The sequence below is a fragment of the Dipodomys merriami genome, unplaced genomic scaffold, assembly GCF_024711535.1.
Source record: "Dipodomys merriami isolate MVZ:Mamm:240054 unplaced genomic scaffold, mDipMer1.0.p SCAF_40, whole genome shotgun sequence".
Taxonomy (NCBI): Eukaryota; Metazoa; Chordata; class Mammalia; order Rodentia; family Heteromyidae; genus Dipodomys; species Dipodomys merriami.
This window is the reverse complement of record NW_027205604.1, coordinates 10,053,260-10,078,065: the sequence shown is the minus strand read 5'-3', so window position 1 is coordinate 10,078,065 and position 24,806 is coordinate 10,053,260. Positions and strand designations below refer to the sequence as shown.

The 24,806-nt window shown below is 42.9% G+C and overlaps 1 protein-coding gene across 3 annotated transcripts in view; it reads right to left on the bottom strand.

The window, feature by feature from the left end:
• Positions 1-23,341, bottom strand: part of Golim4 (golgi integral membrane protein 4) — a 73,643-nt gene extending 50,302 nt beyond the window's left edge. For 2 of the 3 annotated variants that reach the window (XM_069991937.1, XM_069991938.1), the window contains exon 1: positions 22,622-23,340. In XM_069991937.1, the coding sequence (XP_069848038.1) occupies positions 22,622-22,808 (187 nt within the window). In that variant the 5' untranslated portion in view covers positions 22,809-23,340. Of the gene's footprint in view, positions 1-22,621 lie in introns of all 3 variants that reach the window. The other variant, XM_069991939.1, reaches the window with a different exon arrangement.
• Positions 23,342-24,806: the final 1,465 nt, after the last annotated feature.

Sequence of the window (24,806 nt, the reverse complement as noted above, 5' to 3'; positions counted from 1 at the left end):
TAAGTGGCAGTAAAAATACCTAAAGCATATCCACTTGCCTTGATTCTGTAAATAAAGACTAAAGGCAACATTTTATAGCTGTTACCTCTCGCTGTTGAAGTTATGCATGGCACGGTCTTCTCACACTGTTAAAATTTCGACACAATCTTAAACTAGTCTTAATTTTGTATCCATTAAGATGATTCTCATTTTGTTTTAAGTCAACTTAGTGGGCTTTTTTTTTTTCATTTGATTTCTGCAAGAAAAGCAAAGATCAAAATCTCTGCAGAAGACCAGTTCACTGTTAGATCCAAGGAACAATACACAGTTAACTAAATCTTCAAGTAAGTATCATCTACTTTACCAATAAAAGATGAGAGGCAATAACGGCCATTTTCACCAATAAAGCAAACTAATTCATCCAAGTTGGAGTGCTTTTGAATAATATAACTAGAGTCAGAAAGGATTTTCCTTACTTGATTTCTCTTCTTTATTTCACAAAACTTTATGACATAAGAGCTTTCGATGCAAACTCTAATGCAATACATTAATTTAAATAGAGAGACAGAACCCATTCAGAGAGAAGCTAATTTTTTTTAATTTAGCACAAATAAAGACTACAGAACATTGCATTTGCACACTAGTCCAAAATATCATTGAGTTTTGCTGTTTTTATGTTCATAGTCTCTCCATAAAATGAATCAATGATGGAACAGGGGCTTTTTAAGGATCACCCTAAAATATGTGGCATGAGTGAAAAACAAAATGATTGCCAAAACTATTACGACATATTAAGCTAGGCTCGCTTTGCTTAATGGAGACTACAAAAGGAGGTTGTTAGAGCTTTATGTCATCTAGATTTCCACTTTCCAAGAGTCACTTAAAACCTCCCATGCACCATGGTGAGTTTTCCATGACAAAGCCTTTGAATATGAAAATGAAGCCTTAGTGAGATAATTCCTTGTGCTTCTCTTGAAGCTGTCATTTGTCTAATGCAAATGGTGGGTACATCTAATTGTTTCATGAAATCTACCATGTTGTCGACACAGTACAGATGCTTTCGAGAAGCTCAGGACTCCGGAAAACAGGCACACCTTAATTTTAGTAGCCAACGGTATTCATGGGCTAAGTGGTAGCCCAACTCACAGAAGGTCATCCCGCAATTTAATTAGAGAGTCCAAATTGGAACTCAGGTCCACGCTCATTTCAAGTCTGGGGGAAGTGTGTGGCTTCTCTGTCCTGAGCTAGGAGTTCATATTGTGGAGTCAATAAAGTCTTTGAAATAATCATCTACCTCCCCAAAGTAGACTCAAAGAGAATATAAAAATAACTTGGGGAAAACCCAAAAGGAATTATTTTTTACTCTTTTTGGTTTTCCTTTTGTGACAATCCTGGGGCTTGAATGTGGGGACTCAGTGCTGTTTCCTGAGCTTTTGTGTTCAAGGCTGGTGCTCTACCACTTGAGCCATGGCTCCACTTCTGGCTTTCTGGTGGTTAACTGGTGATAAAAAGTCTCACGTGCTTTCCTGTTCCATCTGGCTTCGAACCAGAATCTTCAGAAATCAGCCTCTTCAGTAACCAGGATGACAGGAGTGAGCCACTGGCACCCAGCCCCTATTATTACTACTATTTTATATTAACCCAACTAATAAATAAATCATTGCCAATTTTTTCAACCTATGGAAACCGTGTTAAATTCCTTACTCACAGATTATTAGTTATTTTAAAACATGAGTTTCTGTGACCCATATAGAAGGGTCACAGGTCTTGATCATGTGGAAAGGGAAAGCTTGTTTATTCAATGGTTAAAGATCATACTTTGAAAAGCGGAAGGCAAGAGTAGGAAAGGGGAAACCACTTTACACTTTTAGGAGGTTCCCTCTCCCCAGTGGTGGTTTTCTATCCTAAAGTGCTATCTACCCTGAGCCCTGTACTTGCAAGTCAACTTTCAACAGTGGTGCTGACAGCTTTCTTCCCACCCTCCCACTACACAAAGTACGCAGAGAAAGGCATCATGGCTTGATCTCGGGAGCCCTCCCAAGCCAGAGGAGGGTAGATGTCAGCATAGTGAACTTACGCTTTACCTAATGAAGCTCCCAGCTCATGTCATCCATGATCCTCAGCCTTCAGACATAAATGGACGAAAAGGGATTCTGCTAAACTACGGGGAAAAACTGCATCTTCAGTCAGTAGAAAATTATTAGCATTCAAATCACTCCTTCTCTTCCTCCTCCTCCTCCTTTCTTCTTCTCCTACTCCTTCATCTTACTCTATTTGCACAGGATCGCATTAGACAGCCCAAGCTAGTGCTGACAATGACCTTCCGGCCTCAGCCTCCTGGGTTCTAAGATTAAAGTTCTGCAGAATTATACCCCATGGCACCTTTGTCATTTTGGACGCCCAGCCATTCTAAGCCTCGTTCCTTTTATTCATAATGTTAAGTGGAAGGGCTGCTTTAGTAGATGGCACATTAAAAAAAAGATATTCAGTAAATATGAGCTGAATTTAAAAGAGGAAAAGAACAGAATCTCAGCAGTTTCGTGAATGTTAAATCGTAGAAATGTCTCTGAAGCGACCCCACCACAGTGGCGAGTTCCTGAGAGCTGGTGAAGGCTGGGTCCCAGAAAAACAAGGCAACATGGCAGCTGGAAGAGGTGTACGCTAATGTGAGACTCTTGAGCAACAGACAGATAATCCAGAAAACCAAAACAGGTGCCACAACTCATGCCCGTAAAGCCCTGCTACTCTGAAAGCAGGGATCCAGGGGGATCAAAGCTGGAACTCCAGCCGGGCAAAAAGTTAGCAAGACCCCAGCTGAACCAATTAAAAAGTAAGCCGGGCATGGTAGTACCTGTCTGCTATCCCAGCTGCAGAGAGAACATAACAGGAACACTGTAGTCCAGGCCAGCTCAAGGATAAAGCCTGAGATTCTATTTGGAACATAATTAAAGCGAACAAAGCTGAGGGTGTGGATCAAATGATGGAGCACCTCCCCTGCAAGCTCAAGGCCCCAAGTTCAAACCCCAGCACCTCCCTCACCCCCAAAATCCAAGCAAATGACCCCATTTTGTTTGCTGTCTAAAAGGGACTGCTGACTGCAATGATTTTGCTCCCGAGTCACAAGTGTAGTTCACCCAAGAAACTATGTGAAGGAGTGGAAAGATGCAGGTAATTAACAGATGGTCTGGAACTCTAATTAAGAAATTCCTTGCTCTGAATGTTTTGTTAACTCTCCGGGATATCCTCCTGTAAAACACCAATGGCTTTGTTCTTCTCAAAGACAGATATGCCTCTGCTCTCTACCATTATAAACCCCAGGGAGGAGGGGAGATCTAGTGCAGTCGTTCATCTCCACAGCACCCCCACAGAAAGCACTCAACATCATGGCTGGATGGATGCTGGGTTTTCCATAGGGACCAATTCCATAGGTCCTACACTGGCATCACCGCCATGACCGACACTACCCGATGGTCTCTGGCAACAAAGAACTTCCTGTCCAGTGCAGGAAGTACAGCAGAGCATCCCTGTCAAAACAACCCTGCCAGCAGCCTGGGTGCTGTTCACCAAGGCATGGGTCCTTTGGCACCCATGAAGGGTGGAGGTTGTGACTTTTTCTAAGATGGAGGATGTGACTTTTTCTAAAATGAAGATCAGAAAGACTCAACACTTACTACACTACTAGGCAGGGCTATGGGACAGCCTTGCTCCGAAGCCATTCATGATATAACAATCAGATGCCAAAAAATAAAAAGTTAACTAAAACTTTTAGCAATATATTAATTTTATTAAATTACAAGATTTTTTTTCATTTGATGAGTACCAGACACACCAAATGCCACACATAGCCAAGAAAAATAGAATTTTCCTTAACAATTACTTGGGGGAAAAAAAATAACCTCTGGCCTAGTCTTATTGTATCTCTGGTCTATATAATTCTTTTTTTCTTCCTTTTTTTTTTTTTCTGGTCCTGAGGCTTGAACTCAGCCTGGGTGCTGTCTCTGAGCTTCTTTTGCTCAAGAAGAATACTCTACCACTTGAGCCACAATGCCACTTCTGGCTTTTTTTTTTTTTGAGTAGTTTAGTGGAGATAAAGGTCTCATGGACTTTCCTGTCTGGGCTGACTTTGAACAATGATCCTCAGATCTCAGCCTCCTGAGTAGCCATCTGTGCCAGCTGTTCTATATAATTCTATTAAGGTTGATGATTTCACTTTCAATCCACCACAAGATTAGATGAAATATTTTCAAAGACAGAATGACAGCAGTCAAAGAGCAAGAATGATGTGTAAACACCATTCAGAGAACAAATTCTAAAGTAAGGGTGTTTAATGTGTGGCAAGTCGCTTTCTGCACTGAGCATAGATAATGAAACACACTCTCATTCATCTTTGGTCACTTCAGTAAGGCAATTTTTGAAAATATATAGCTAAACAATTTACTATTTCTACTTTTGTGGACCAGGCTTTCTGTCATTTGGGGGAGGGGACGTTGTTCAAACAAAATGCGTTATTTTCCTCTTAGATATGCTGAGAAAGTTAAATCCAGCAATAGTTATCATATATGGACCCAAAAACATCAGGCAGGGATTTTATTGTACAGTTGCCTGCAATTCACAACTATCTTCCAGTCCTGTCATTTTTCCTTCTTTGTTTTACTCATTCTCTCAAGATTGACACTATAATCTTGCCTTTCTTCACTGAAACAAACTGTTGAGATCACAGGCATCCAGCCCACCTGTCTCTAGATCCAGGAATCGAAGGAAACTGCAAGAAATAGCAAACATTAATATCGTTGTTGCCTCAAAGTGTTTTGTTTGGGCTTAATTCCTTATGTAGCAATAATTTAACTACCTCTTCTGGAAAGTTGAAATCTCAGGAGAAGGCTGAATTAAAATGAAACAAAAACGCAAAAGACAAACAAGTTACAAGGAGGAACATTCTAGAACATTAGGCCTGAGGATCCCAAGAAGGGAGTGGGTTGGGGATGGTCTTTTAACAGCTAAAAGACCCAAGGAGCTAAAATCACCTTAATATAGTCTGATAAAGTAACAAGAGCTAAAATTTCCTTTACAGAGAGATGAAAAGTAACACTAATCTATCTTTACAGACAATAATCTCTAAAACCACTGGCTATGGAGATAAGAGAGAAGAAAGGAAATCAAGTGAATGCCAGCTTTACTAATCCAACCACACCTTTTTTCCTATCTAGTTCTATAGTATCCTAGACTAGAACTGTCCAAATAAAATTTTACAAATAATATAGCTTAGTCAGATGCAAACTATGCCTGTAATTTAAAACTAGAGTGACTTTAACTGTGAAAAACCCTTTTATCCATAGCCAGGCACTGGTGGCTCACACCTGTAACCCTAGCTACTTTTAGGAGACTGAGATATGAGGATCACAGTTTGAAGCCAGGCAAACGAATCTAAGACATTTATTCTGTAACTGGTCTAATTTCTAAATATGAACTACAATATACTCACTAAACTATACTTAAACCCATGAGATAATTTGGTAACATCAATTGTTTATACAATTTATCAGGCCCTTTTCAAAGTGACATAAGTCATCACATCTCTCAAAATGTCTGATGATCTTAAGTAACTACTTTAGCAGTTTCTTTCCCCCCAGAAAATCACAAGTGTAACTATTACTGGGAGACAGTATGAAGTGGTAAAAACCTGACTTTGAAGATATCAGTAAACTAGAAATAATTACTTTGAGTATCAATACGTTCACAAGTTCTGATTTGGATGACAGAAATCATGTGTTAGTTTCTTTGAATCTAAGGAAATCTGCCCTTCTGATGTGTATTTGTAACACCGAGTATTATTCTTTTGAGAAGTTCAGTAGGACAGTTTTTTGTTTACAGATGTATTTTGTTCATTTCTAACATAATTTAAGCTGTACTCTAATGACTGTTTTGCCCTATGATATAGCAGGACCTGTACAGTTTCTAATGTGTGACAATTTGCTGAACATGAGTCGCTACAGGTAATGCTGATTTTAAACACTTCACTTACGCTAGACCATCATCATTTTAAAACCACAAAATTTTAGCTAAGAAGCAATCGTAGAGTCAGTGGAATATTTCTATTACTTCTATTCTATTCTTCTCAAAGGCTCAGCATGATCTAAATCTTCCTGGAAAAGGAAGCCTGGCCCAGCTGAGTTCTGTAAACTTGTCTCAGGAAATTAATTTAGTGAAAGTCAACTGTTGGGCCATAAAAAAAATAGAATTATAAAATTCTCTTTTTCAGCTTACAACGTTTTTCCCCAATACCTTTAACCATTTCTAGATGAAAAAAACTGTGTCTCAAGTGAGATCCATAATAGGAGAAAACAGATAAACCAGTTCAAAACCTGGCAGGCACTTGCACAATTTATCCCTTGCTGAAAAACACCACAAATGTTTGTGCATTTAAGTTTTGTGTTTTTTTTAATCATATGATAATGATAAAATGTATACTAATGAAAAAACAGTACTTACAGACAGGACATGGGAGGAGAATAAAAAGTATCAGCAGATGAACAAAGTTATGGTTTTACATTAAAAAGAACTCAATTATAGTTTTTAAGTGGGAAGATATTAAGCAAAATAGCTACTAGCACATCCTTGAGCTGCTAGTCTTTTTAAAAAGTCAAAAGAACCAAAGTACTGGAGTCAGCAACTGATATCTAAATGGCCATCAATAAAGGGAGGCGAAATTGTGACAGACTTACACAACAGCAGACCAATGTACCAACGAATCAACTGTCTAAAGCTATTTGTAATGTTTTGGATGGATCTCACTGAGGCCATTAAAATAAACCAGACACTAGAGTAATACAGTTCGATGTTGTTTATTTACAGTCTTAAAGCAAACTACTCCATGCTCATTCTCTTTAGGAGCAATAGAGAGCTAGGAACTGATAGGGAGCTACCTGCTAGGATGAAGGCTTTGTTCTGCATTTTAATCTACCTGCTGGTTAAACAGATGCACGTGACAACTTATCAGGCAGATTGCACAAAAACATTACTTTTAGGCATCAAAGTTCCAATTTCAAGTTTGACACATAAAATGTCAAAAGCGATTTACTTTAAAAACATGTTAGATTTAGTTGGGCTGTTGGTGTGGCCAAGATTTTATCTGTAGTATTTTATTTAGGAAAAAAAAAAACAAACTTAGAAAACAATATAATGGTCTAATAAGAAGCTAAATTTATAGCTACAGTAAGTATCTATAAGAATACTCCTGTATTATTTTACACTGCTTTTAAGATAAGTTATCTGGTCCAAAATCAAAAATTATCATTTTATGTATGTTAAAAATTTGTTTTGTTACATAAATAGTTCAGTAAAAAATATATGGTCCATCTCACTTAAAATAAAAGGTCTCGAAGACCATGAGATTAATTGTAAAATTGAAATTAACTTATCTTATTGATGATAATATACAATGCTATATTTTCTTTTATTCCTTTCTTGCATTTCTTTATTAGTGTAGGGTATTGAACCTAGGGTCTGGTGCTCCATTGTGCTTTGCTTCTTGGTCGTACTTCTACCCTTTTGCTTTGTATTTTGTTTTTGAGAGATAGAATCACGTTAACTTTGCTTAACTGAAATTCATAATCTTCCTCCCTCAGTGCCTGAGTAGCAGGAATTATTATGTATTGCCAGGCCTGCTAAATTTTCTCTTATCTAAAATCACTTATACATTTGGTCCTCCTGCCTTAGCCTCCCAAATGCTGAGATTATAGGACTGCATCACCATCTAGATAGCTAGCTATCCATCATCTAGCTGATCTATATAGATAGACATCTATCTATCTATAGATATCTATCTATCTATATCTATATTTTTTTTGCCCATCCTGGGGCTTGCACTCAGGGTGTAGGCACTTTCCCTGAGCCTCTTTGTGCTCAAGGCTATTGCTCTACCACTTCAGTGCCACTTCTGTTTTTCTCTGAGTAATTTACTGTAGATAACAGTCTGACCAACTTTCTTGCCCAGGCTGGCTGCAAATTGCAATCCTCAGATCTCAGATCTCAGCCTCCTGAGTAGCTAGGATTACAGGTGTGAGCCACTGATAACCAGCTCACTTTTATATTTTATACTCTGTTTAAAAAAGAAGAAGAAAGAACATATTCCTTCAGGACTCTGTTATATTATATGACAATGAAAAGATTTTGAGAAAGAGAAGATGTTAGGCACATGTTAATCATGGAAAAAATATGGCATTGCAGAATTCTGCTAACAAATTCCAGGTTTGCCACCCACAAACTTTGTGGCTTCCAGCAAGTAAGCACCGTCCGTAGGAAAATACTCTCTGGAACAGCTGTAACTGGATAATTGCTAACAGCCACAGGTAAGCACATGGTCCATGTGTGAGCACTATGGTACATGCCAATAATATCCTGCATAACACATCAGTTAAATTGAAATGTAGTACCACAAAGACATAGTTATGTCTAACAGAAACACATTTCAGACTGCTGAATATTTAAGTTCACATCAGGCTTCTACATAAAATATTCAGTCCTTGGGTGGACCTCGCTGCATTTCTAGCATTACTGTCACGTGACCAATGGCTACTTTACTAAGTAACATGGCTGTCAAGTTATTCTACCACTGAGATTCACTTTCTGAACTGAAGAAGTTATTCTACATATAGAATTACAAATGCAGGTATTAAAAGAGGCCACGGCAAGTTGAAACAAATGGCAAGAGCAGTAGCAACAGGAATTTTGGCTAAAGGAACCCCTCATAAACCTGTTGCATGCATCAGGGCAGCTGGTCTACCACCTCACAGGAATGCAGATCTGCTGCTGTGGAAGCTTACTGCTTTGCCAGCAAAAGTTGAAAATCCAGATGTTTATGTTAAGCATCTTTCTTCTGTCCACAGAGACTAGTGTGAAGTGTTCCCACTTAGATGCTCCTGTGGAATTTTTCAGCACACTGCATGGGCCAAAGGAAAGCAAATATCTATATGGTGGTTATTTGCAACCTGGGCTCTGTGCAAGCTTCCTTTCAGGTTCTACCAATCTGATTTATTTAGGAAAAGTAGGACTTCCACATCTGGCAACTAAAGCACGCAGCTGGAGAGGCAGTTGAGTGGAGGAGCCTCAAAGCCCCCTCCAGGCAGAGACACTAGACAGCTTGTGGGGAGGCGAATGCTAGCAGAACACCACAGGGAACAGAACGTACACCCTATCTACACCCCAGGAAGCAAAGGAAGCAAAGGGCTCTGCAAAGGTAAGGGAGAGGCCAAGCATCTAATCCCTGCTGTGCAGGGAGCCAGTGGCTCACATCTGTAATCCTAGTTACTCAGATCTGAGGATTGTGGTTTAAAGTCAGCTTGGGCAGAAAAGTCCGTGAGACTCTTATGTTCAAATAACCTCCAAAGAGGGCTGGGGAGGTGGCTCAGTGGTAGAGCCCTTGCCTTGCATGCTCGAGGCCCTGGGTTCGATTCCTCAGCACCACATAAGCAAAAAAGAAAAAAACCGGAAGTGGTGCTGTGGCTCAGGTGGTAGAGCGCTAGCCTTGAGCTGAAGAGCTGAGGGACAGCGCCCAGCCCCAGAGTTCAGGCCCCATGACCAGACCCAAAAAAAAAAATAACCACCAAAGAACCAGATGTGGAACTGTGTACCTCAAGTGGTAGAGAGCTAGCCTTGAGCAAAAAAAAAAAAAAATCTAAAGGACAGCAGGCTAGCAGCTAAACTGAAATATGTAAATGAACAAATAGATATAGATATAGATATAGATATAGATATAGATATAGATATAGATATAGATGTATGTATGCTGGAGACCAGAGAAAAAAGATGGAAAAGCCTGGCTCCCCAGAGTGACTTCCACAGTGAGACCCAATTCCAAGGGGGCCCACTTAGTTCCTGTAGGGCGCATGAGGTCCAAGAACCAGCACTATCAGCCCTGTCCAGGTCCAGTAGCCATGAACAGAGTGAACAAAGTGAACAAAGCTGGAGGTGTGGAGACTGGCAGGTAGACTCCAAGGAGACCAACTCTTTAAGTCCCACTGAGTTGCCTGATAATTGTGGGGGGGGAGGGCGCGGGCAGCAGTAAATAGTCTTAACTCATTGGCAGATTTGAAAAGGGTGGTAAGGCCTCTGAGCTAGAAATTTATTTCTTTATTTATTTTCTTAAATTTTTAACAATGACTTATTTTAGCATAACAGGGTTAAAGGAGAGAAAAACAGGAGAGAAACATTTCTTGCTCTCCACACAGGAAATGGGAGTTAAAGACTCCTAGAAATTCCATTCCGCCAAGATACTAAATCTTCATCTTCAGTTCCAAGCTGAGGGACACTTGGAAACAGAGGACTTTAATAAAAGCCCTGATTTAGGAACTGAACCATGTGAACATGAATCCCAGCAGTGCCAATGTCCTGCCCTGTGATTTCTGTTGTCCTACATGTACAAAAGTAATAGTGTGGTATCGTGCTTCGCACAGGGTTGGTTTATAGATCCAATGACATCAGTAGCAAGAAATCTTAAAAAGCAAACTTTTTCTGAAGTCATTCCAGGATTTGTTTATCATTTCCTGATTGGTTCTAGAAATTCAGTTTATTAAATGCCAGGGATGTCTCTAGGTTTTTTGGTTTTGCATGTATAAGCCAGTATTAAGGCTTGAACTCAGGGCCTAATCCTCTCCCTTTGGGCTGGCATTCTACCCTCTGAGCCACAACTTCTTCCAGCTTTTTGCTGACGAACTGGAGATAAGTCTCATGGATATTCCTGCCTGGGCTGGTTTTGAACCTTGATGCTCAGATCATAGCTTCCTTAGTAGTAGCTATGATTACTGGCATGAACCACTGGTGCCTGGCTAGGATGCTTCTTTAATTGAAGGCAGGGAATGGTGGTCAAATAGCCAGAGCTTTGGGGGAAGTGGCTGTCCACACTGACAGCCCAATACACACCTCAGGCACAATGCCGCATCGTCAGGGCTGGGACCAAGGAAGGTCAAATTCCATGAAGGACCTCAGAAAGAGGAATGTGCCTACAAGCAGCAGTTCTTAACATTTGTCCTATTCACTGAGGCCTTGAATAGTTCTTTAAAACCCAGGCAGCTATGGTACACGAAGGTACACACGCAGGATGAATATGTTTGCAGGAGCTTCAAGGACAGCTCAGATCCCACCTTGGACACACAACCTTCAAGGGAGACACTGAATCAGACAAGACAGACACTCGATGTGGTCTTAGGTAACTAGCTGCTTTTAAACAGAAGGTGATGTTGAGCAAAGCTTGGGGCCAAGGTGAAGAACAAAGCAGACTTTCTTCATAAAGGCTCAGCTCATACTGAAAGTTCACTACCTGGAAGCCTCAGGTTTCTTTTCCCGCAAGCTCCATGGAAGATTCCACAGGCCCTCTAGCAAGCCATCATGCTAGCTAACAAGTAGCTACTGCATCCTTGGACAGTATTAACAACAAACAGCTTTCTCTAGCTGAGTCCAGATGACCGGAGCCTAACTCAGACAGCTAAAGGAAAATTACATGAGGAAAAGACAGTGGCAAGTCTCCTTGAGGGAGGGAGGGGGTCACTGTGTATTATCAATACATTACAGAGCGTGTACGGAATTTTCTGTGGGGCGTTTGGGAATAGAGAATAGGAAAGAGGTTATATGCAGGAAACAAAGTATGCAAGCAAATAGGACCAGTAGCATTTCAGCAACCTAGAGTGCCAACAAATAGCCTGGCAGTCCCAGTACCCATAGCTATGGCTGCACATACAGAATTCTGAATTTACAGTTTCACCAACATATCTCATGGACAAGAACACAATTTTACTGGCATCTCGAATGGAATATGGCTTCCAACAAATCTTAACAGCATATTCCCTATTCATTTTTTAATGCCATAGAAATATGTTTTTTACATATATAATATACTTTTATTATTTTATCTTTCAGTAGCTGTAGGAAGGAATTTTAATTCAATGTATCAGTTGGTGAGTACAATGCATTTTGATCACCCCTTTTATCATTCTTCTGCAGTCTTGCCAGCCCCACCCCTTCCCTCAATTTTCTTAATTTTCTAGAATATGCATTGAATTTTATAACTGCATTTCCTCTGAAGGGTGAGTCAGATATTAAGCTGATAAGATTACAAACACTACCTGGGTCACAGTCAACAGGCTAGGAAACAATGAAATGTATTTTGGAAAGTTTAGTGGAAGTCAAATGGAAATAGTATTCTCAAGTATTTCTAATTATTAAAATATAATCAGGAAATTGAGCACCAGTAGCTCATATCTATAATCCTAGACACTCAGGAGGCTGGGATGTGAGGACTGTGGTTCAAAGCCAGCCTGGGCACAAAAAGTCAGAGAGACTGTTATCTCCAGTTAACCACCAAAAAGCCAGATGTTAAGAGTGCTAGCCTTGAATGAAAAGCTCAGGGATGGTACACTGGCCCTGAGTTCAAGCCCAGTAGCAGTACAAAAATAAATAAATAAATGACTTAATTATTTAACTACAAACGTGAGGTGCATTTAGCATCAGAGAACCACATGGAGTTTTAATTTTCTCCAATCATGTTTTTACCACCAGATAATTCTCCCACAGCTTAAACTGTTATTCCTTGCTAAGATACTTCCAGTGCAATGGTAAATTGCAGTGTAGTATGTACTAAGATTTCCTTTTTGCAAAAATATTAAATCACATGATCCAAGAAAAACGGTTTAGAAAAGTATCTGGTGTGTAATAAGTGCTCAATCAATGTTACCTTAGAATGACTTTGGCAATGGTGATTTTTGCCAACCATGACAATACATGACAAGTGGTCTCATTAAGTACCCAATGGGACCAACCTTCTGTTCCTCATCCTCAAAATCCTGTCCTTTGAGTACAGGCTGAACCTAACGGTTCATTTTTAATGAATATGTCATGACAAGAGAGATGAGAAATCTCTTCTAACATCAGTTATTCAATGACACCTCCTGTTCACTGCGGAGGAGGGGGGCGGGGGGGGGGGGAGAATGGGAGGGAATACCCTCTCTTGCTCTCCGGCCTACCTGAACCTAGCAGGCCCCGCTCTCTCATGCAAGGCTGAGACACACAGAGTCACCCAGCAAGGCCCAGCTTCCTTTCCTCAGAAGCTATGAGATCATGTTTATTGCTCTAAGCCAGATCAGTTTTGGGAAAATTTTGTTTTGCACTAAAATAACAAATGCCTATTTGGGACGTGCAATGCTGCTATAAAAATCAGAAGGAAGTGGCCTTGGACTTGTGTAGTCAGGGCAAGGAGTCTGGCAGACACTGGACACAGAAGTTTGATTGCTGAGTGCTAGTAGCTCATGCCTGTACTCTTAGCTACTCAAGAGGCTGAAACCTAAAGGATCAGCCAGGCCGATCAAAGCCAGGACCAAAGCCAGCCTATGCAGTCCATGAGACTCCTCCAATTAATTAGCAAAATGCTGGATTGGAGGTATGGCCTAAATGGTAGAGCACCAGCTGTGAACAAGGAAAAGAAGCATGAGGACCTGAGTATACACACTGGGCCTGGGACTGGTACACACGCGCGTGCGCGCACACACACAAATGTTACTGAAAACCAGATATTACATCACATTAAAGTTTAATGAAACCATCTTTATGTACAGCTATGTAACATGCAGTCACTTGCAGTGAGATGGAAAGAAATTTCTAAATCATCTGATACAGTTAAGAAAATAGCCCAGAAAAATAATGCTGAAGAATGCCCATGGTTTCTTCTCAATGTTTAATACTAAGTTGTTGGAGAGAGGTAAATGGAAGGAAGGAAGATGAAACAAAAAGCCAGTGCTTGAGGGCTCTAGACAGCAAGTAATGCCAAAAGTAAGAGCAACAATGCAGAAGACAACACTATTGGGACACCAGAGAAAACATGGTCTAAGGCAAAACCTGGCCACGTGCTTGTGCGATGTCTTAGGGCATGACCTTGGAGAGATTATAAAGGTCATCTTAGAGTTCTTCTCAGGAGCTCCCAAGAACATCTCAGATCCTTAGAACACATCTGTGGATCTGTTGATCTCCAACCTCAGTATAAGCACTAGTAAGAGAAGGACTTAACTCTAAGAGATAAACAGTTATGACTTTCTTCTAATGGCGAAATCGCCAAGTCTCACAAGAGACCCACAAAGGTTTTAAGAACCACGGCCAGGGGGCTGGGAAGATGGCTCAGTGGTAGAGCATTTGCCTTGCATGCATGAGGCCCTGGGTTCGATTCCTCACATAAGCAAAAGGAAAAAAACCAGAAGTGGCACTGTGGCTCAAGTGGTAGAGCGCTAGCCTTGAGCTGAAGAGCTGAGGGGCAGCGCCCAGGCCCAGAGTTCAGGCCCCATGACCAGACCCGCCCCCCCCCCCAAAAAAAAGGAACCACGGCCAGCTTGCACTGAAAAGAACAGGAACAACAACATGATTCCCAAAATTCTACCAGGAAGCTGGCTAAAGAAACTACTTAGCAGCAAACATATCTCACCTTGGGTAAAATGGCTGACAGAACCAGAGGCTTATGTCTACACTGTTGGCTACTCAATGCACAAATCAGGAGAATCAAGGTTTGAGGCTAGCTCTAGAGTAAAAAAGCTCTCAAGCTCCATTGTACCCAATCAAAAGCTGAGTGCAGTGGCACCTGCCTGTTATCCCAGCTACATGGGAAGTCTTAGCGGGAAGACCACAGTCCGTCCAGGTTAGTAAGGCCAAAGATCCAATGTGAAAAATACTGAAAGCAAATAAGGCAAAGTGCACGGCTCAAATGTTAGAGCTACTGACTGCAAAGTGTAAGGCCCAATGTTCAAACCCTATTACTGACCATTCTCATCTCAAGACAGTTGTATTATATTTAAATCAAACATTACGGGAAAGCGTATTACATACACATATGTACATAAGCATTACATTTTTTAATAAAAATGTATAGGTGGGGCAAAAAAAAAACCAATGACTCAAAGAGTAAAACCAAGAGCCCAGACCACAGAGTCAAGATCATAAAGAACTCTTTCCAGGCCTGAATCTTTTGCCAATGTGGATTTTAGATGTGTTACCAACCATTGGCTCAAAACATAATGCATATTTTCTTTTCATCCAGAATATCTAGGTTATCTCCTATGTGTCCTGGTTACCCAGCAGTGGACATGGATGGTGCTGAGAGAGAATTTGCTATTTTAATTTCACAGATCAACAGGAAAATGTGAACACAACTTGAAGAGTTATACTTAATGAACTCTGCCAAAGGAATTTAAGCGACACTGGATCAAATGTGGAAGATTTCTGAATTTGGGGCAGATACTACCTTATAGGAAAGAGGGTTTATTTTTCATGTTCCAATGAAAATGAGGCTTGATATTAACATTCCTTACCTTGTATTAGTAATCCAAATCTCCAAACAGAATGGAGAGTCCTTCCGCAAATCCCTCCATGTTTATTCAAAAGGATATTGACACAATAGGGCAGAATTTGAAGATTGATAACATTAAATCTCACTAATATAAAACTGGACCAATATGTATTCAAATTAACTAAGTAATAAAGTAGCCATCAGATGTCCAATTTTAATCTGTAGCATTTACTTTTGATATGGTAGCCATTGTCAACACAACTCATAAATAATGTCAAATATCTGGGCAGATCAGGGGTTTGAAGATAGGGCCTTGTACTTGCCAGGCAAATAGGTGGTCCACCTATTTATTCCCCTGCATAGTTAGGATGACAGATATATGCTCCCATGCCAGCCTTTTTATTGGTTGACTTGTGGGTGAGCTTTTTCTGCCTTGGCTGGCCTTGAACTACAATCCTCTCAGTCTCAGCCTCCCAAGTAGATAAAATTATGAGCATAAGCCAATGCCCCAGGCTTAATTATCCTGATTAGTAAAATGTTTGTTACTGCACCAAAAATTACAATGAAAAGCAGGCAATGGGAATAAAATGTGAACTTGAAAATGGAATACTGCACTCCCTTACAATGATTATCATTTTTAAATTTACTTATTGTCAAAGGAAAGCAAATTCAAATGCTCTGTAACGCCCATCCCTCAGCATGACAGCCATGTTTTATTTTTCTATGCACTATCTATCATATTGTGACATTTTGTATATGAAAGATAGTTAAAGTGGTATTTTTCAAATGTCAGTCTACTACAGAAGCAATTTATTTCATAGCTATGCCCCTCAAGGCTTTGGACCTATTTGTAAAGACAATGGCTGACAGGTATGTCTTCAGTATAAGCACTCATGGACAAATCAAAATGAAGCACACAAATGGGTTATTCAGCAGAACACAGACTTGTTTCAAACAGCTGCACCCACTTCCGTTCAAACAGGGCCAACGCTGTTGCTTCTTTCCAGACAGTACAGCAAGGCAGAAGAATACTTTCTGGATCCAGAAGTCAGACTCTTTAGTTGAGACACACACAGCAGCAGACTTAACCATCTCAGAATTCAGGGTACCAGCTACAAATTCTGAGTTTCTACCAGATTTGGTCAGTGAGCACCCCTCACCAAACCCACACAAAACCCATTAGGAACTAGGAGTCACCAAAGTTCTATTTCAGTCCTTTCAGTAGACGTTATTGTAAAGAAAACATATCACCCCTGTGTTATAAATAAAAACTCAAAGCCTGTTGCATGAATGGATGGTAATTGTGGAAATGTTTAATTTGAAAACTTCACATCATAAAACAAGTTCTAGCTGAGAGGTTAGAGCAACCGTATTTTTGAGGGAACAGAGCCTAGAGTGAATCAAACCAAGAGTTTCTGGTTGATTTGTCAAAAGTTTTTTTAAAAACCCAACCCATCTGAAAAGAAATTTGAAGTTTCATGATGTTATTTTGGGTAGAATCTTCATTACCTCAAATCAGCCCCGGTGCCAATCAGTGCCACCTCTTAATGATAGCAGATAACCACCACCAAGGAGCACACCTCTTCCTTCCTATTCAAAGTTTTACCTTAAACCCTCAGGTGACCCACCTAACCCACTTTCTCAGAACCGTTCCATGACATCACGGCGCTGGCAACCGACTCGGCCCCTCTAAGCCTCAGGCTGCTCAGTCATTAAACTTCTAGATTCACTGATCACTGATACAGTACAGGCAGTTAGAGCATTAGCTAACTACACAGGCATAAAGTGTGAATGGGCTGCAGATTCTTGGGCAAGTCATATACATTTAGTAGGATGGCACAGGAACTAAAACAGCATTTCAACATGTAGCAAAAACTTCTTTTTATCAAGGAATGAAAAACACTACAGAACTTTTATTTTTTATAAAAGTTTATTTTTCTAAACAAGAGCTTGACATTGTCTCCCTTTACACTGAAGCTGTACTTCAAGGCATTTGTCTATTTAATAGACAATGTCTAATTGACATTTCCAAATTCTCACTTTGTATAGAAAAATGACTATACAGCAAGACCACATATGTTTGAAATCTGCTACACAGGAGCATCTATAATAGTCCAAGTGCAAGCTTTGTCCTCTTAGCCCTGTGTGGACCAGTTAACTACTGATCCTCATGGCCAGTTTATAATAAGCACGATTATCCTGGTTATTCTTTATGGGGAAACTGAGGTACAGAAAAGTTAATTAATCTGTCCCAAAAAGAACAAAGATTAAAAAAAAAAACCTCTTCTGCCCATATCTACCCACACTAACTTACCCACCATACGTATGTACCTCCACCACAGAGATAAAACACTGATCTCCTGTTTATTGAATTACTACATACTACAGATGAAGGCGTGAGAAAAGCCTGGGCCTGAACTGGAAGACACTCTCTCTTTTGAAAGCATATTTTAGGGGATGTGTGGGCAAAGAGGTAACCAATTACCACGTGATGTGTAATCCAGTCACCAGCACGTGTTTTGGGCTACCCATTACATAATAATACATAATAAATAAATAATAATTGTTACTCTTGGGAGCAGGAAACTCTATGCTGACACGTTTATCATATATGTAATGTGAAATAGGAACATGGAAAATATGATGTGAATCCTTCCCGATGGTTTCTGGTCATCACAAGGAAAATAAAGATGTTATAATAATCTAATGTAGATAATGTGACAGCATAGAAATGTAAGAGGCTGAGCAGGGCACCAGTGGCTCATGCGCAATCCTAGCTACTCACAAGGCTGAGGTCTGAGGATAGAGGTTCAAAGCCAGCACGGGCAGGAAAGCCCATGAGACTCTTATCTCCAAGCAACCACCAGAAAACCAGAAGCAGCAGTGTGGCTCAAGTGGTAGAGCGCTTGACCAACAAGAAAGAAACATATGGGGCTTTGAAAGGTTCTTTCTCTGAATATAAAATGCTTTTAAACATGTTAAATAGTCACATCTTTCTTCCAGCTCTTACTACACATGGTTACTACCTTAGAAGTCCAGCCTGTCTTCTCATCTGATAGGATCTGGGCAAGAATTATCCAATACCCACCCTCTAGTTCCTTATCTAAAGTGTCAAGCGACACATTTCCTCCTCCAGAGTAAAACACACTGGATTTGTGCCACTTTTATCTACCTTCCCTTGACGTACACTTAGCAACCATAAAAGTAGATGACTGGCTATAAAAACAAATTTGACTGTTTCAAAATTTTATGCAGGACAGATCTGGGAAGAAAAAAAGAAACTCTTTTACCTCAAACAGGAAATGATGCTAATAAGAGCTAATCTTTAACGAAGTGCCAGGAACAGGCTAAGGAGAGTTCTTGGGGCATTGCTTTGTGTTGGTTTGTTTGTTTGGGGTTTTGTTTTTGCTTAGTTCATGCAAGGTTCTACCAAATGAATCAGTTCTAATCTCCATTTTATAAATAAGGAAAACGAGGCCCAACTTCATACAAAAGCATTGCAGAAGCAGAGTTTGAATCATAGCCCAGAAACCAATCTGCTTTTAATCACCTGCTGAGGATAAAGGCTGCACATATCTTCCGGGCTGTCAAGGCAGACAAATGGGTGAAGTAGCTCAGTGTTAAGAATGGGATGCTGGGGGGCTGGGAAAGTGGTTCAGTGGTAGAGTGCTTGCCTTGCATGCATGAGGCCCTGGGTTCAATTCCTCAGCACCACATAAGCAAAAAGAAAAAAAGCCAAAAGTGGCGCTGTGGCTCAAGTGGTAGGGTGCTAGCCTTGAGCTGAAGAGCTGAAGGACAGTGCCCAGGCCCAGAGTTCAGGCCCCACGACCAGACCCCCCCAAAAAAATGGGATGCTAAGGGCCTCAACCTTGGGATCACACAGGAATCGTCTTTGGAGACTTCACCTCTATGGAAGCCTGAGTTCCAGAACACCGAATGTTAGGACAATTTGCTAGGTGACTGAACAGGGCAGCCCAAGAAATCCTGCTCACAGAACAGAGAATGGTGTATGATTCACTGGAAAACAGAGAGAGAAAAATGTCAGTGTCTGGTAAACACTGTGTTGGTCAAAGGTTGTAACTACCACTGGCATTGACCTCTACCCTACTCTTCAGTATAATTAAGGTGCCAGTGTGGGAGCTAGACTCATAGATTAGAGAGAGAGAGAGAGAGAGAGGATAGATGATATAAAAGATGAAAGTGATAGATCAGACAGAGACAGACAGACAGATGGACAGATCACAGATAGGGATTTTATAGATACAGACATAGACATGGGTTTTAGTGTAGGGTGTTGCCTGGTTTCTAAACTCTCCTTGTGATTATCAGCACTCTCTCCACAGCTGTCTAAGAGACGACTTATAACATTAATACATGTTGGGATATAAGTAACCTACTTTCGATCAACTATGTAAGGTATAAATATTCTATTCTTTAACTGGTGATAACATAAACATGCTCTCTTGACAAACACAGGCTATAGATTATAGGACCAAACTATTTACACCTTTTGAAGAATCATGTTTTAAAAGAAGGCTGGTGGATCATGCCTGTATTTGTAGTTTCTCGAGAGGCTGAGATCTGTGAATCCAGGCTCATAGCCAGCCCAGGAAGATTCACACAAGAGACTCTTTTGTCCAATTAACTAGCAAAAAAGTGGGAAGTAGAGGCATGGCTGAAGTGGCGGAGTGTTAGCCATGAGTGAAAAAGTTAAGCAAGAGTACAAGCCCTCAGTTCAAGTCCTTCTCCCCCCAAGAAGGGCACTCATAGGTAAATGATCTTAATCCAAGCTGGGTCCACAAAGCCTGCCTACCTGAACAATTCCTCAGAATGTAAAGTTCTCAACTCCATCTCTTAGGCTGTACCCAGTTAGGGCTAAGTCAAACATGTCATTTGTCAGTGGTAAAGGAGAGTTAAAGCAGACTGCCACTAGAAAATGTTCCTTAAGTGGCCTGCCGATGTGAAATCCAAAATAAATGTCACAGAAGTCAAAAGTGAATTCATTAAAAAGTAGAAACTTCATGCTGCAGGAATTTTAATACTAGGATCCAAGAGGAAATGACCAAAGAATAAGAAATGGTCTTTGGGTTACCCATTCAAACTAGACAGAAATATTGTCATTTCCTGCTACAAAGCAGAAGGTGTGTATTTAAAATGACCAGTGTGAACAATATACCACAGCTCTTACCATTCCATAGCACCACCAACCAAAAGAAAAAAGGACACTGGGATTAATTTTCAAAACAGAATATAACAAATACAGGTCCTGATCCAGGAGTCAGGGCCTCTGTCCGCAAGTTCCAACCCTGGCAAGCGAGGTACAGACACTAGCTGCACATAACCCTTCATTTTCAAAAAACAGACACAGAATCGAAAGCTGAGAAGAAAACAGACCAAAGTGCCTAGGATTCATTTCCCCATTGTCGTTCAGAGCGTGTTTTCTTTGTTGTCTGTAATAAATATATACTGCCTCTCCTTGGGACAAGCACTAGATGCTGCTTAGCAAAAATTAAGTATGTATCTTATTGGGTTGCCAAACGAAGACATCAAAGTGTAAGTCCTCAGAGTACACTGTGCCTGTGGCCACATTTGTGAAAATTCAGTCACTTCTGTTGCTCTTTTATTTCCAGGAAATCTGCTGATAACTTCTAACTAATTAAGTCCTCTTTCCTACTTCTTCTACCAACAGCAACTCGGGATGGGGGGAGTAAATTTCAACATGTCTAAAAAAAGTTTTAACCAAACAGGTTTTCCTTTTTAACCAAGCCCATATTTTCCTTGCCTGTGGCTATATGTAGCTTCAGCAAGCTAAAAATACTTTCCATCCTTCCCAATTGGGAGGAATGAATAAGACCAAGCAATCAGCTGTGTATCATATTCCCTCATCTTAAATTTTGTTTCTACTAGAAAACACCCAAAAGAGCTGAAGTAAGGGACAGGCATCTGTTTTATATTTGTACACACATCCACAGACACAAACACTTCCCCAGCTTGTCTCTGCCTAGTCATCGAAACACTAGATTTGCACCATTAGGTAACACAGTAGGTAGCTAATCCCTAGTTAGCAATTGTATTTCTTGGTTATTTAGTTTTGGGTTGGAGAGACAGCTAGTAAGTGTTGAAAGCAAACTAGAAGTACAGGTAAAAGCTATTATCTATAGAGATAGATCAATAGACAGATAGATAGATAGATAGATAGACAGATAGATAGAATAACAATTCCGTGGACCATGTGATTTTCACACTCAGTCACCACTTCTTTTGTGTTTCCGAAATTCACATTCAATGAGGCTGTAACCAGCAGCTGCACCCAGTGGCTCAAATCAGTAATCCTAACTAGATCAGGAGTTCAAGATCTGAGATTATTCGCTGGAAGCCAGGGGAAGAAAAGTCCATGACTCTTATCTCCAATTAATAACCAAACAGCCAGAAGTGGAGCTGTGGCTCAACTGATAAGAGCACTAGCCTTTAGTGGAAAAAGCTCAGGAACTGTGCCCAGGCCCTGAGTTCCAGCCCCGGGAACACACACACACACACACACACACACACACACACACACACACACACACACACACACACACACACACACACACACACACACACACACACACACACACACAGAAACAGAGACAGAGAAACAGAGAGAGGGAGAGGGAGAGAGCGAGAAGCCCTACCTGCAGGAAGGTAAACAGTCGAGCAGCCTGAACTTTTCCAAAGTACCCAACATCTTCCAAGTCACCTCAAACTCCCCGAATACAGATCTAGCACCAGTCTAAGCTGCATGGGTCAGAACTCATTCACCCAAGCTGGCAGCTCATAGCTTAATTTCCCCCAGATAAACCATCTGATCAATTTTTTGCCTAACTTCTTTCTTCTCATTTCTTGGACGACTCACAAAATTAATTGGCCAGGAAGACTGTGTGGAAACCAGGGGCTTGGGGTCCTCAGGGATGGATGGATGGATGGATGGATGGATGGATGGATGGATGGATGGATCGCTGCCTCTGCGGTCGCTGACGGCCAGAGCACGCCCAGAACCACTGCTCTCCCCAAATCCCCGAAGGTAAGAGGTGAGCACGCCCAGCGCCAAAGCTCCCCCAGAGGTCCCTCAAAGATCAGAGACGGGCACGCCCAGCGCCCAAAGCGACTTTTCCAACCGGGGCGGAGGCGCGGGGCAGAGTTGGCCGACGCGCGCCCCGTCGGTGTTCCCGAGCCTCCGCGGACAACGTCGGGGGGCACACGCACACACACACACACACACACACACACACACACACACACACACACACACACCGTCGGGGGGCACACACACACCCCGCCCCGTACCTTGCAGCTGGGCGGAGAGGGACTCCTGGTGCTGTTGGTACTTGAGCGCCAGCGCCTCGGCTTTGCGCAGCTGGCCCTGCAGCTCGTGGTAGAGCGCCGCGCCGTACAGGACGCCGACGGCCAGGCCGAGCAGCAGCAGAGTCTGCAGGATCCGCTTCTGTTTCCGCGAACACATCCCGTTGCCCATGGTCCCGCGTGGCCCGCGCCCCGGGGCCGCCGCCCCGCGGCTGCTCCGGCTCGGACCGCGCCCCTGGGCGCGCGCAGCGGCCCCGCGCGGCGGCGGATCGAGCGGCCGTGCGCCCCAGCGGCGGCCACCGCGGGACGCGGCGGGACGCGGAGACACAAAAGCGGGGCCGGCGGGGAGGCGGCGGCCGCAGGGCGGCTCCGGCGGAACTTCCGCGAGGGGGGCTCTGTCTCCGCCGGTGCCCGAGCCCGCCGGGGGGCCGTGCGCATGCTTCGGGGCGCCGCCGGCCCGGGCGCCTCCAGCCCACTTTTTTTCTCTTTTGGCCCCGATCGTCCCCCCGGCTGGCGCGGGGTCCTCTCTCCACGACTTTGTGGGGTCGCGCGCCCGTCAAAGGCGCGGCCCCCGCTCCGCGTGCGCGCGCGCGGTCCGGACCGGAGGCTGGAGCGCTGCGGGACCCGCTGCCCCGCCGGCTCCTCGGGGATGTCACTGACCCGGCGGCTCCGGCCGCGGCCGCCGCCACCTCCCACCCAACTTACGTGTCACCCGCGGCCCCGCCGCCCGGCCAACGGGATTCCGGGAGGAAGTCCCACTCGCGCCCCGCGCTCATTGGGCCCGGGCGGGGAGCCGCGCCCTCCTTTCGGGGCCCAGGGCTGGGCTCCATTGGACGCCCGCTTTGTCCGTCCCGCCCCGCGGCCGCGCCTGCCCTCCCTGCGCCCCGGCGGCCCGGGATCGGCGGGGCCCCGAGGCCGCCTGGCGCCCCGTGCGCCCACGTGGAGCCCGGCGGGTGGGGGAGGTGGAGGAGAGGGGCGGGAACTTGGGGGGGCAAAAGAGGGGGGGGGCAAAAGAGGGGGGGGACGACGTGTCCAGGCCTGAGCTGGGCGCGGAGGGGTGCGCACGTGTGTGCCTCTGTGTGTGTGTGTGTGTGTGCGTGCGCGCGCGTACACGTAGGTGACATAGACCGACAGACTGGCGGAGACCAGGAGAGAGACAGAAGCACAGGGAGAGAGACACACGGATACACTGAGAGACAGGACAGACAAGGATAGAGCAGAGACTAGTCAAGAAGGGGGGGGGGGAGAGAGAGACCCTGCAGTTGAGCTCACGTGGGCAGGAATGCGGTGTAGACACCCAGAGGGATGGACAACAGTCACCAATGCCCTCCGGCAGCCACAAGCCCCGCGTTGTCCCCCGGGTTCTGTGGCTCGGGACAGCCAGCGCCTGCCTCAGTGGCCCTCAGGGGAGAAGCCCCAGGACTGTCTTGTCCGCACCCTGGGCGCCAGTCTGGATGCGTGCACCACCCAGCTGGCAGGATGAGAACCCAGAGACAGAGGCACGCTAGACTCCACTGCTCTGCTCTCCACGTGGGGTGGGAAATCACTTCGCTCTTGGCAGAAAGGAAAGAAATGATCTCATGTATTTCCTCTGGCTGCAAAGAGAATAACATAAAAACAAATCTTCCAGGCTTAAATGAGTATGCGTTTATTGCGTTGGGTGTCTGCTCTATCGGTAGCGAGGAAATACATCAGTTACATTTCTAAATTGCATTTTAAAAGCCAACAAGGTTTCCTATGTAAAGATTTTTTTTAAATTAAACATCAATGAAAATAAGCAAAACAAGCATCATAACACTTCCCTTCAGAAGAATCCCTACTGCATTTGTTCCTCTGATGTACCTGAGAGGGAAAGCTGATGTTCTGCATAAATGATCGTTGTGTTACTGCTGTTGACCTGAATTGGAAAGGAAGTAAACCAGTTCTCAAGTACTTCAGTAGCGTGGAGACCTGTGTTACATTCTGCATCAATGTGATGATCTTCCTGCTGGAGTTTAGTTGTCATCACAATAATGTTCTGCTGAACATGGAGTATTGAGGGCTGAAGGAAAAGTACATATGGTTGGTTAAAGACAACCTAGAGACCTCCCTCATACTGGATAATTTTTAGGTAGACTCTGAAGTTACAAAAAGCCACAAGTAACCTGCAACATTTATACTACTGTAAAAA